The 14219-nt window shown below is 36.5% G+C and overlaps 2 protein-coding genes across 2 annotated transcripts; one reads left to right on the top strand and one right to left on the bottom strand.

Moving 5' to 3' along the window:
* The first annotated feature begins 3734 nt into the window (after positions 1 to 3734).
* Positions 3735 to 8118, top strand: LOC137964031 (N-alpha-acetyltransferase MAK3-like). The gene is made up of 5 exons (XM_068811294.1): positions 3735 to 4061; positions 4464 to 4584; positions 7016 to 7071; positions 7215 to 7463; positions 7589 to 8118. The coding sequence occupies exons 1-4, from the start codon at positions 3843 to 3845 to the stop codon at positions 7455 to 7457; spliced, it is 639 nt and encodes a 212-aa protein (XP_068667395.1). The 5' UTR covers positions 3735 to 3842; the 3' UTR covers positions 7458 to 7463; positions 7589 to 8118.
* A 232-nt stretch (positions 8119 to 8350) lies between these two features.
* Positions 8351 to 14114, bottom strand: LOC137964029 (protein BONZAI 1-like). The gene is made up of 16 exons (XM_068811290.1): positions 13809 to 14114; positions 12761 to 12808; positions 12300 to 12448; positions 12082 to 12130; positions 11521 to 11577; positions 10835 to 11017; positions 10620 to 10754; positions 10476 to 10537; positions 10289 to 10391; positions 10052 to 10166; positions 9885 to 9961; positions 9649 to 9786; positions 9381 to 9545; positions 9192 to 9305; positions 8954 to 9050; positions 8351 to 8866 (listed from the first exon to the last, which is right to left on the bottom strand). Exons 1-16 carry the CDS (start codon positions 13974 to 13976, stop codon positions 8775 to 8777), a joined length of 1752 nt encoding a protein of 583 aa, XP_068667391.1. The 5' UTR covers positions 13977 to 14114; the 3' UTR covers positions 8351 to 8774.
* Positions 14115 to 14219: the final 105 nt, after the last annotated feature.

Below are 14219 nucleotides of genomic sequence, written 5' to 3'. Positions count from 1 at the left end.
TTACTATAATTATTTAAATTCACCCTTTTTAAATAAAATAAAATTCTAGATCTCTCTCAATTCTAAAATTTCGTCGTGGTGGATGGCTCTAAACCGACGTGACACTCTTCTTATTACTTAGAGGCCTCTCTTCCACTTTGTGTCACATAAGCACAACAAATCTCATCGATCAATTAGCTTTTGTCAACTTACAACATAAAACTGCTATTATGTGACCTAATTACAAAAGCTTAACCCTAAAGAAAATTCACTTATTTTCTATGACAAACATCATATGGTACTTTGATGGCCTTTAGGGTACATAGTCCAATCGATTAGGTGACATGTGTCCCATATGAATAAACAACCCTCATAGTTGTCACATATGTTCCCTCATGATTGGTGTAATATAGTGTTACTAGTAACAATTGATCCAATCTCCGCATGCATTGTATTTAATATATAGCTTCAATTAATCTAAACTTTAGAAAAAATAAATTAATTAATCATGATGTATCCATAATTAAACTAACATAAAAATTGTTACAAATGGCTCCTAGCCAGTAGAGGACAAAGTGGGGCCCAATGAGGGACAAGCATGCATATGGAGTACTAATGTTGCATGGACGGGTTCATGCACCTACTAGGTTTTCATAAAAACGAGCTTGGTAGGCCAAGGAATCATAACTTTTGAGTGAATCGTGGTGCTTTTGATGTCTACTTTGGATTATCTTTCATATTAATGTATGAAACTCAACTTTAGAATAATTTGATTACACTTTGGGTTAAGTTGGCGTTACATGAATCTGATACGTCTAGAGTTTCCAAGAATCTGATGCGTGTATCATGTATTCACTTTATGTAACACCTGTCCCAAAATGTGTTACACCATGTGTCTTAGATGTGTCTTAACATTATATGAAAATAAAGATTGTTAATTAGATGATTACTAAAACACGGCGCAGAAGCTTCCACCCGGAAGGCCTTCATTGGTTTCATTTCGTCATCATGGGGGGGGCTTCCCGTGCGAGTCGGGCCAACGTAATCGGGTAGAAGTGGGGCCCAACAAGCACGGGGGGTCTACTCATTAGAACGGCAGGTGGAGACCACGGCTCGGCGCTTTTCGGCTGACAAGAAACGCGCCGAACCTTTTTTTTTTTTTTTTTGTCTTTTAGCGGTTCTGACTCTCGACCTCTGGTTTTTCTTGTTCTAACGGATGAGAGAGCAGCGGCTCTCCTTTCGGCTCCCGCGTCAAATTTTGCGGCCAGATTTTTTATAGATTTTTTTTTTCACACGCGTGGAAATATTCGAGTGACTGCCACGTGGATTTGTCTTGCGCCGCTAAATTGCACTTGGTAGTTGGTACCATGTTAGACCAAGAAAAGTGACCAGTGTATCAAACCCAAGTGAACTTCTTTTAATTAACATAAGTTGGCCTTCAAAAGTCCAAAATATTTTAAACCTTACATAATTATTTAAACATGAAAATTGAATCTCTCCTTCTTTTGAGGGTACATTGCCTTTGCTAGTCCTCTCTATCTTTTTGTGCATGTAACTTGTTTTATTTGGATTTCATGACTATTGTCGGTTATTTGGACAACCAAAGATCATTATCCAACTTAGCTTTGGATCTCAAAGAAAGAAACTAGAACTCAAACATCTCTTTTTTTGGTACCATTAAAAGGAAAAAAAATGAAACTTTAGTGCCATGATGTTGAGTTTAAGTGAAATATTTTGATTTTTATTAACTCAAACAAACTCCCACATCTAATTGCATGAGTTTCATGTAATCATGAGAGGACTTTGATATGGTGAACTATTGTTTAGTGCTTAAATAAACAGTTTTTTATCAAATAAAAAACCAATTGGGGTTCGCATTGTTGAACATTGAAAATTCACTGTATCGGTTTTTTAATACATAACGATGATCCTATCAATGTTGGGTTTAACCATTTAAAATATTCTTCAAGTTTACAACGATGGTGGGAATAGGATTTGTACTTTTAATCTTTATTTGGCCTTAGAAAGACTTTACCTTTATTTTCTTAGCTTAAAACAGTTATGAACCACATGAATAGACATGAATGGGTTTGCCACTTGTGACCAAAGAGTGTAAACTATTATGTGATGAAGTGAATTTGGTGACTTTTTTTTTATTTTGGCCACTTGAGTATCCACTTTGATACCTTATCTGATGAGTTCATCTAACCTCAGCAAATAGAAAAGCTCTGATATGACCTTTCATTGAGGTGATACCATCTTTTATTGTATTAGTATCGAGCATTGTGTTAAGTGTGCTAAAATATAAGATTTAAAAGCCATTTAGATCTATATAAAGATCTATATATCTTCATATGATAAATACGTACTATATTGTCATGTACAAAAATCCAATACTTTCAACTTGTCGTGTGTTCAAGACTACAACAAAAACCGAAAAAGTGTTTTTATCCCTTTCATGTCATGGTAATGAAAGGTTATAATTGCTCCCTTAAATTTTTCTGACAATGCAACATGAGCATTAGGGTTGCCGATTTGTATGGGAGCCATGTGCACAACTAAACTTGATGTGTAGTACTCTAAAATGGGATTAGTTAAATCTCCTTTTTTATTTAAGTTGTCAACCCTACTAATAAGTAGATGGTTGTAGATAACAATGCAATTTTTGTAACTTTAAAAAAATATTTTTCTTTGTGAGATTTTAATGTTTTTAAAAGGACTTTAATTTTTCAAAATGATTGACTTGATAATGGCTACCACAATAGTTGGATGGAGAACAAATGAAAGAGATTGGAGAAAACAAGAGAAGGTTCATTCCAATTGTCGTTAGTCTTTTGGAGCACAACATCTTCATTCGTAATAGAATTGATTCAATCGTTATAACCATTTTCAAATCAATTCCCTTTTTGTTTAGCTTGATAATATTTTAGATGGTTTAAGTCATGGTGGCACAAACAATTTTTTAGCTAATATGCATCATGGTCGAACATCTTGGCATTTGACTTGAGATCTTCAATTTGTCTTAGACAAAGTTATCTGGACAACATATTTAGAGATGATATGTGAAGGTGAGTGCTTTAATTGTAAAAAGGGTAAAATCAAAATAAAAATTTCAATTGTAACTATATTTTTTATACTACAATTAGCTTAATAATGACACATTTATCTTAAATCAGGAAAAATTAAAGTGAAAACACATTGCTACATGTTCAACACAATATCAAATATGAAACATAGAAAAAATTCAAAATATACATTGATTTAGTTTTGAATCGAGTTAGCCAAACTACTAATCTATTCCTCGTAGGGTTGCAAAATGATCCGTTAAACTCAAAAAAACATATTAATGTACTAAGGTACACAAGATTAATGTACTATTATACTATTGAAATTGAAAAGATATGCCAATGCAGACATTTTTGTTAGGAAACTTCTATCTACCTTAAAAAAAAAATTTTGAAACCTAATCATGTTTATTCAATAAATAAAATAAATATAAAAATAATTTAAATATTTAGGGTTTTTCAATGAGGGCTTTAAATTTTAAAATTTTTATAAAGAAAAAAATGTAAATAATGTTTTTATTTATTTTTTATTTTTTTAAAAATTGGGCTTGTTGGCTGCCCTATTTGGCTATTTCAATCTAATTCTCGAAAGAAAATTAACCCTAACAATCCTAAGGCTGAGGAAACAATTCACTTCTATTTCGGGAACATTTTCCCGGGTCACCCCGCTTCAAACCCGGCCAAGGTCCTGTTCGCCCGTTCCTCGTCGGAGGGAGGGCGTCGAGTGCCTCGGCTGCGGGTTAGTCCGGGCTCTGGAACTTCGGGCCGCAATCAGGCGAAGAACTGAAATTGTTCGGGATGAATTCGGAGGCGACGGAGGGAACTACGACTGCGACTACGAGCGCGAGCGAGAGCGAGAAAGTGGAATTCTCGAGCAGCGAGATAGAGTATGTGAGCTACGGTGGCGAGCATCATCTGCCTCTTATAATGCGCCTGGTCGACGAGGAGCTCAGCGAACCTTACTCCATCTTCACCTACCGATACTTCGTCTATCTCTGGCCGCAGCTCTCTTTCCTTGTACTTCCCTCGATTTCTCCGTTTGCTTAATAGGTTTTTCGTTTCTTAGCTTCTCATATTGGACTTGTGGGAGCTTTTCTGTTTTTTTTTTTTTTTAAATTCTTTTTTGCCCTCTTCAGTACATATGCCCTCAATGCCTGTTGGTGTAAAAGATCTTCAATTTTTTAGTGACCCATCAAATTTGAAGGCTTTTGCCTTTCAGCAGATAGAAAAGTTGATTTTCTCGAATTTGTTTTAAACTTTCGTTCGGAAAGTTGAAGATAGGCAAAAAATGACTCTCGAACTTTTGCCCTGTTGATTTTACTTGGGGTTGTTTGCTTTTTTAAAATGTGATGATTCATACATTATCTTTTTCTCATTAGATGTAATTTTTGTTTCCTTTTTTTTTTGGTTGTAATGTAGGCTTTCCATCGAGGTAATTGTGTAGGGACTGTCGTTTGCAAAATGGGCGAGCATAGGAACACATTTAGAGGCTACATTGCGATGCTTGTTGTGATCAAACCTTATAGAGGGAGAGGAATTGGTAAGGCTTCCTTAATCTTGCTGTTCCTTAAGAATTTCGGGGGCTTGGTTCTCGATACTTGCATGGTTTTCTGATCATAATAGCTAAATTGAACCTTCTGGGCATCGAAATGTTAAAATTAGATATCCTGTAGAGAGCAGGTTGCCGAGGGCAATAGCTTGTCAAAATTTTCCAATGAACACTGATAGTTGGGCAGTTGTTTGGTGAAGAAGTAAATTAACCATTAACCTTAGTATTATGATTGATTGGCATTGAATTCATCACGTGGCAATTGCATAAGAACATTACCATTTTTTAATTTCTGGGCTTGTTGTCCACCAAATGACTTTAGCTGTGCACTGCTAAAGGAATGTATTTTAGCTGCTGGTTAGGAATTTATATAGTGTCAATGCCTGTGATCTTCATTTAGAGCTTCAATAAAAAGATTTATGCACTAACTCAAGTCTCTGAAAAAAATTTTAGATGAGCATTTTAATTTCACTTCTAAAATCATAGTCATAGCTACTATAGTAAAATGAGAAGCTGTAAGTCAACCTCTTAGTGAGAAAATATGTCTAATCAAGAATTCTTGTCTTTCTTGTGAACTTCTTAATTTTTACTTCTGAATGTTGCCCATAATATAAATCTTCTATCCTCTATCTCTCAGAGTACATCTTTTTGGTCAATTTGTATGATCCAAAAGTGGTTGTCTTGAAATCCATGAGGTACTCACCTGCTCCCCTAATGTAAATGCTTTCATGAAGAGAGAGTGGAGGTGTTTTGCTTCATTAGCCTTGTCTTCCATCGGATTATGCCTCAAATTTACGTCCCAAGATCATTTATGGTCTGCCATAATAAGAAAGATCTGTACTAAAAACTTGTGCGTTCCTGTCACTCCTGAAAATTGTGAGGAAAACCACATGCAAGAGTGTTTTCTCAGTGCAAAAATCAAGCCAAAATCTGATGGAGCCTTCGCTCCATGCATGCATAAAAAACTAGTTCAAAATAGCGTTTTTCCTCCCTCCTTGCAGATTGATTTTTGAAGATTGAAGTCATAGTAAGGGATGGCATCTGGGGGAAACCAAAGGTGATCTCGTACCCAAGTGTATCAACAATGAGCTTTCTTTGATTATCCAATTTTTATTGGTGAATTAACTCCACTCAACCATTTAGTCCGAAGCCAAAACCATTTGTCTCTCTCTTCAAATTTCTTGGCAGCATATTTGCATTCTCCTCCTTGGCCACAATCTTCGGTAAGATCCTCTGGAGTAGCTTTTTTTCTGCTATTCCTTGGTGTACTTGGAAAGTGAAACAATCTCATGTTCAAACAACTCCCCTTTTTCACCTTACACTATTAGTGAGAAGATTAGCTATCAAACTCTAGCTTGGGTAGGGATGAGAAAGGACTTCGCTGGCTTTGAAAGGCCCACATCCACCAGAACTGGGCATGGGTTACTTACCTCTCTGCCTCTCAGCAATCACAGATTGTGGCTTGGGAGCCCCATGCAGCGGGGCATATAGAACTAAATTACGATGGTTGTTCTCTTGGGAACCCGGGAGTGCTGTCTTGGTGGACCACTTTGTGATAATCAGGGGCAGGCATATTGTCTTATCATGTCACTTGTACAATTTCCCTCCCCCCATCACAAATAAAATTTCTCCTTTGTTCAAATAAATAATATCTGCATGCTGCAGATAATTTTGCTGACTAGTATGCTGAGGGTGATCTCTCTCACCCTGCTCTTGTATTTGGGGTCCCATCCCCCGGAAGGCTGATTTCTTCTACCTCTTTGTACATTATTATTGTTTGTATTAGTAAAACCTTCACAAGTTCAAAAAAAATGTAATAAAATAAAATGAAAGCAATGACAACCGTGATTTCCACAAAAAATCATCTATGCCACTCATGTATACCTTTCAGGTTGTTTTGTGCTTATTTGTGATAGGATCTTTTTTCTTTTCATCTTTTTCCAGGTTGAGCTTATATATGCTAGAATTTGTCTTATTCAAGTTTTTTGTGTAATTTTCCTTCTCTGATATGCTTAAATTGTTTAGATGAATATTTGCATGTAGCACTCTTTAGTCACTGTAATTAAATCTATTGTTTTCATCTTCTTGAAAATAGATAAATTTTATTACTTCTCCTCTTCCCACTTAGCTAAAAACATTCTCTTCTCCCCACTTCGCTAAAAACATTCTGACCAGTAACGATTCAAATCAGTAGCTTGTGAACAGCTCTTAAGCACTTATTTGACCCCAAAATCTCTTATTTACACTGAGAGTTGCGGTTATTGCTGAAATATTTGGTGTATCTTCATTTATACCTGCCAACTGAAGGCTTTCTTGAGTGCTGTTGAAAATTTCCTTTTCTTAACGTATGGTCTCTTACTTTTAGGATTCGAGTTTTGCATTGTTTCTGATTGTTCTTCTTCAATATCTTGTTGTACTGCAGCTACAGAACTTGTTACAAGATCCATACAGGTGATGATGGAATCTGGATGCCAAGAGGTATGTAATCTGTGGTGAAGCCTAGAACCTTTTATCTCCTTGTCCTTTTGAGTTATTTAATTTTAAAGAACTTTTATTTTGATAAATTACAATTTCAATTCTCAAAGAGATTTGGATGAAACTTAACTTTATTATGTTGTAAGGTAACACTAGAAGCGGAGGTGACAAACAAAGGGGCCCTTGCCTTGTATGGCTGTCTTGGGTTTATTAGGGCAAAAAGGCTCTTTCGTTACTACTTGAATGGAGTTGATGCATTTCGACTTAAGCTATTGTTTCCACAGCAACTCCAAAATTCCATGCTCATGCCTTCAATTAAAAACGATGGTCATTACCATCAGGATTACCAGCCACAAGAAGGGTGTTCACAGCCTTATCATGGCTCCTAGTATCAGGTTCAGCGAGTTTCAATTCTGTAACAAAATTATCAATTTTTTTAAAAAATACCTCTTGAAAAAATGCATACATGATAGGACGGACCCTACAGAAGGAGATTGATGCATTTCACATTTTTTATTAGGTTCATTCTGTTTCATTAACTCTGTGCCAACTCCGTCTACCTGGGGTCGATCCTTGACGGAACAAAGGAAAAAGAAAAGCCTGTGCTGGTTGGTTGGTGTTGACTCGGCTTCTTGGAAACGGTGCGAGAAAAGTTTCATCTGAGTTGGATGGGGAAACTAGGTTAACTACAAAGTTTTGCAGACATTATTTGTTACTGTTACTTCATACATTTTGAGAGAAGAAGGAAGGAGCATTCTGGTAACAAAGGCACTACAATCTCTCTTCTATCTTTCCAGATTCACAAACATGGGCATCTTTATCAATTCATGCTCATGGCAAGAATTTATGAGGTGCTTGCTTTGTCTGTTGTTGAAATTTTGTAATGCTTTCTTTTAGTTTCTTTTTTGTAGTTATGGGTAATATTATGAACGCGGTTTTTTTTGTTTTTAATAATGATTTGGATACTTTGTATCTTCGTATTTTTGTATTCTTATGTGAAGATTTATTATTGAGAACAAGGTTAGAACAATTCAATACTTCCAATTCATTCCATACAAATTTGAATGTGCATTTTTCTAGGTGTGTGTATATTGTTGGCTTGAATGGGGTCGAAGAACTTCAGCATGGTTATAAATAATATGCCTGTGTGTGCAGTTGAGATTGAAGCCAATAAATCTGAAGCGTGGAAACGTTTTCATGATTTTGCTGATATATTCTTTTTTTTTAGGAACATGGCGCCCTACATTCCACAAGAAGCTCTCTGAAATCTATGTTTGTTCTTTTAATGATGTAATGCCGAAAAAAATTCCAGAGTAGATTATCAACAAATGAACATACAACGTTTGACAAGCAAATGGTTTCCAAGTCCATAATATTAATCTGTCTTAATAACTTTTCTTTTGAGACAGGTGAGACTGCAAGATACTTAAAAACTCCAATGTCTCTTCCCATGCAGCCACTTCAACCATCTGCAATACTAAACACTCCTACAAATCTTCTGAACAAAAAAGGCATTGCCTTTGGCCATTACTAAACACTCTTCTTTCTTTTTTCCTTTCTGATTTTTTTGCTTGTTTACCAGCCTGTCGGTTATAAAAAGAGAGGCCTTGTTGAAACTGATGCAGAGGGCACTAGATAGAAACCCCATCTCTCAAAACTGAATAATGATTGTACAACTATGTACAGTTTGCAATCAAAATAATCAGTTATGTTGCTTGAATCTTCCTGGATCGCATGTAGCTCATAAACTGACCTGGCAACTCCGCTAGGAGAGAATGCACCGCAGATACTTCTCCGTCTGCAATATAAAAGAGAGAAAAGAAAACTGAGCTGATTGAAGGAAAAGAAATGGAGGAAAAAGAAAGGCATGGATGCAGCAAAGTACTTTGGATGTCTTTCATTGGAACAAACTGCACTATATCACGTGACGCGATTCTACCATCCGAGGTTTCAAGTTTCTTGCCTTTATCACCATCCAGGATCTGCCATAGGAAGATGAAAACATTATAATCCTAAAGTAGAGATAATTAGCTCCAACCATCCAGTGTAAGCTTGAAAATCAAGAACAACAGAAGAAAAAAGCCGTACCAACTTCAACAATAAGAATTGATATGGGCAAATACCTCCATTTCTTTGAAATCAGCCCCACCAACTCCCACAATAAGAATTGATAGGGGCAAATCTGTTGCTTTTACAACTGCATCCATCGTTTCTTGAAGATCTGTAATCACTCCATCCTGGATAGAATTTCATGGAGTCTAAGACAAGTTGTGAAAGAACCAGAAGAGATAATTTAAGAACCTCAGCTTTACCGTGATAATTAACAGGATAAAATATTTCTGACGGTTTTGGGTGACTGAATCGCTTGCCATTTGTGATGCAGAATTGATTACATGCCCAAAAAGAGTTGGCCCAGCCAATGACACATTCTGGAGAGCACTCATATAAGCTGACAGTATCCCATGGATTCCTTCAACCTAACATTTTTTGAAAAAGAAAAAACATAAAAAGATTTCAGCATTAATAACAACCTTACACCATTCTCGACATTATAACAACTGCCAGAATTTTGAACAGCACCTCAGACTGGTAAGTGCTACCATTCAAATTGAAGCAGTGAGACACAGGACCATCAATTGGCCTCGCTCCAAAACCCCATGCAGGGAACCGCTTGTCCATATCATAAAATTGCAAAATGTCTCCCACGTCTAATATTGCCTATGAAACAATAAAACATTAAACCATTCCATGAGAACCCACATAAAAGAATGGTATTGCCTTCAATGTAGGTTGGTGCTTAAAAACAGTTTCATTACCCTCTGGTAAGCATTTGATCGACCAGAAGGATCAATATAGTGCAGAGAATCTGGAAGCCTATAGTTTCCATTTGAAGCTGACAAAAGAGAAGTATTAAGTTCACTAATCAGTTTTGATTGAACACAAACAAAAGAAACCCACATACGCACTATGGCTACGTGCCTACCTGTAAAGTCAATAGCCACCATAAAGTTCAGCTCATATCCACTAGCAATGTAATCCAAGAAAGTTGACTGCTCACTTTCACAATACTTATCCATGAAAATTTGACCCTTCGTTACCTGCAGACGAGAACAATACCAATTATATGCAAGATATGGTTTGACCGAGATACTAACACGAGAAATTCTTTAGTGCAAATCAACATTTCTATAAGTAACATTTATGACCGAATTACAATCACCTTGTTTTCACAGTTATGTCCAACAGCAGTGGGTATAAATAAATTCTCACCACTCTGACTTTTGTGAAGATCTTCCAAGCTACTAAATGATCGCTGAACCTTACTGTTAATTAAATAGAAGATCCATAAGAAAAAACCAAATACTGCATAGAAAATATGCAGACACAAGAACAGATTGTAGATGTACCCAATTAAATCATGTTTGCCATTGGTATTGAAGTTGAAGCACTCTATTACTAACGGATTATCCTGCATGTCATTAACAAAATTGAATAAATTGCAGTAGCAAACCAAAAGACATATTCTTGGATTTGAGGGACTTTCTTTTTGCCTTGCTTCCAAGCTGTTGCATATTTATGACCACAGGTTTCCATGTTGGGTTCAGATCATTCCTCTTCACTTCTGTTTTGCAAATTGGAATGGAAGGCCCACTTTCCACAATTTTAGATATCACCAAGAAATGGTCCTGCAAGAGAAGAAGTTAGAAACTCATCCAACACTTCAGTGATATCTTTCTTTGGAAATCAAATATTTGCTGATACCTACACTTTTTGAAAAGAGGTCCTTGTTTTCCAGATCCGAACAACGAAATACCATCTCTATGGAGGTTTTTGAACCAAAGCATTCTTCAGCCTGAACAGTAAGCTCTCCAAAATTTGTTAGACCATGTCCCTGTTCTCCTTTGCGCTCAAGTTGTAGACCCAAAGACCTAGTTGATTTAGTGAGTATCTGCATAGGAAAAAAACATAAGCAAATAGCATCATAAGCTAAGCTGCAATCAGGATATAGAAGCCTAAGTATAGTTTCACTTCTTATGAAAATTTTGCATGTTACCAAACAAGAAGTTCATTTAGATTCTAGTTATCTCATCAGAGTATACATACTAGATATAAAAAGAAAAAATTAACAGTACAAAAACACGGGCCAATGAACAAAGGTAGTAGTAGTTAATATTTAAAATCCATCAAGAGCCACTATACACCAGAGAATTTGTAGAAATAGTAGCATTATAGATCATATAAACACCACCATCATGCTTTTTCTCAAATTATGACATTGAATAGAACCATGACATCCACATTTTCCTTTCATATTCTATTGGAAATGGAACTTTTCTGCTTTTCTTAGCATTCATATCACATTCTTATGGACCAACTAAATTAATGGACAAGCTCACTTGAAGAGGGGGTTTATCTTATTCACCAATCTCAAAATAGTACACAAAGACATACCTCAGACAAAGCACATCTAGCTTCACCAAGAAACTGCTGTTCCTCCAACTTAAGTGCCTGCAAAATTTAATCAAGTTTTGAAGTTGAATGCCACAGAGATCAAAGGATCAAAATAAGGTTCATGGATAGTAGCCTTTTAGCTTAATAGCCTCATGAGGTTTCAAGTGTGATGTTTTAGATTCAAGTCTCACCAAGGTTTGGGATCTAATGTGTGTGTGATTACCATATTTTTTATAATAAAAAAAAGAGACTCATGGCTCACAAGTTCTCGACGATTAAAAAAAATCACTAACTGCAATACTTCCAAGCATTCAACCACCAAACAACAAGAAAGGTTTAGAAGTACTTGAAAAACTTGTGTGGACCAGCATTATGAAATACTTTCAGGGTAGCCACATCAGCCTCATGTCTCTATTCTACATTTCCACTGGCAATTTTCTCCATAATGCATTAGAAGTAGCAATATAGCTGCATACTGAATTGCACATGGTTATCTCCATCCCTGATTAAATTAAAGATGTTCATGGAAACAGATAAGAAAGAAAGAAAATAATTTCTAACCTTCACTGGGACATTGTGAAACTGCGTATCAATATCATACACCTGGAAACTGTCACAAAACGATTTCAGGTAAGGCATGTAATAATGATGACAAAGAAATTTTCTGCTTGCCAAGAAGGTAAAGAATCTAAAAATTGGATTAAGTTTTTTAGTTTCAATCAACAAAACCAGAAAATAAACTACAGCAGCAGTTGGCTGAAAAAACTGTTGAAGCTTACACCAAAGGCTGCACAACCTCAAAGCGATATGTCATCTTATGCTTTGTAATCCATACAGGATTTAAAGAATATAGTACTACTTCAGTGCGGGCAAGCTCCTCAAGGGTTCCATCTCTTCTCTTTGCATAAATGATTGCCATGGGATCACTCTACACACAGAATGTAACTTATTCAGCAGGCTAAACCTGAACAAGAATGTACAAATGGACATTTGTCAAGGAAGACAAGACATGTCTCAATTCTGTAAATATTTAGAGATCCTCATTATAAGCTACACTTTGCTACATAAATATGCAGTTAGTGCAAATGATGACTAGCATTAACTTATTGGATTTTTAGGTGCCTATTAAACAGGATAACCAACAAGAAAAAAGATAAGAACAAACACCAGGGCTCCTCTAAGAATCTCCCAAACAAATGATTATGCCCACCAGTGCTTTAGAAAGAACAAAGCAACAAACCTTGGATAGCACATCACCGTCACGCAAATTTGATGCAGATAGTGACAACTGTTTTCAATTTGACAGTGAAATAAAGTAAGTGATTGTGCAGAAGAAACAAGAAAAGGACAGTATATGACAACTTTTGCTAAAAATAAAGAAGACATGATCTACAACCTATCAAGGTTACAGTCAAATTAAAAAGTGGCCAATTGTTTGTGTCCATATGTTTATTAAGATGTGTTTATAATCATATTCACAATGAATAATCAAGATTCTGATCCATGGCCATCATATCCACCAAAAAGCAAAAAATGTTTCAAAAGCTCTACAATAACATCCAAGCAACAAATGAAATCTGTACATCCTAAATTAATTTGAGACGGAAGTAAAATTTTCTGAAGTAATCTTGATGAGCGAGAAGAACATCTTATCAATTACAAAGGCCCCTATTATCCAGAGACAGCAAACTGAATCAAGCAAAATTCTAAGCATTGGGAAGCTTTCATCTTTTCATTACAGTTCAATTTAGCAGTTTGACAGCCAGGAAGTCACATTCTTCAAGATTACTCCTATAAACCAATTGAATTCTAAAACGCTTCAGAATACTGGCTTTCTAGTTTTCCTTCTTTCCTCCAAACCTGGTTTCTACTCATCAGAAACAGAGAAGAAGAGACGTTCTTGCTACTTTCTTGTTATTAAAGGAACAAACCATAAATATTAGCAGGTTTAGAAAACTTGGCTGACTGCGTGAACGTCACATTTCAGTAGAGCACCAAGTCATACAGCTATGAAACAGCCAAATTTTTTGGGCAAGGAGTATCAGAACAGAAGCAAAGATAATCCAAAAGAAAGCATTGAAGACGTAAAGAAGCAAACAACAGCACACCGAACGATTCTCTCCATGCTAGCCTCTCAACCATTTCACAACACATTCAGTAACCCACCTCACTGAAGCCAGCAGACATTCAAATCCCACCCACCCGCATTCACTCGACACTAAACCCCTCAAACCACAATTAAGATCTAAAACAAAATCAACACTGAGAACCGGCGAAAAGAAAATCACCTCGATCTGCGAGGACAGTCCGTCGTAGCAGCGAGATCTGAGAAATTGGCTGACGACCTCGTTGGCATCCGCGCCTCCGGCCCCGCCATTTTTGAAAACAGCCGGCCCGCCGCCAGCGCCGCCTACTGCTTGCTGCCCACCTAGAGCATCGGAGCAGCAATTCCCCATTCTCTTTCACAAGAATCAAGATTCAAGAACCAGCAACAGCAACGGAGTAGTGATACTGAAAATCAGAGACTGAAAGCGTGTCTGAGAATTAGCCGAGAGAGAGAGATCAATGGGATATCTCGTATCTTCCCGGCTTTAAAGTGATAATGTTTAGCCCGCAGTCTTTTGGTTTCCTCTTTAACATCCAAAACATAAACGGTCAACCTTCCCTCCTTTTTATAGAAATGGAAATATATGGCGTCT

This window comes from Aristolochia californica, unplaced genomic scaffold (assembly GCF_029961685.1).
Source record: "Aristolochia californica isolate CCGP_79_NKW_82.1479 unplaced genomic scaffold, dmAriCali1.0.hap1 SCAF_4, whole genome shotgun sequence".
NCBI classification, from domain to species: Eukaryota; Viridiplantae; Streptophyta; class Magnoliopsida; order Piperales; family Aristolochiaceae; genus Aristolochia; species Aristolochia californica.
This window is presented reverse-complemented; position numbering and strand designations above follow the sequence as displayed.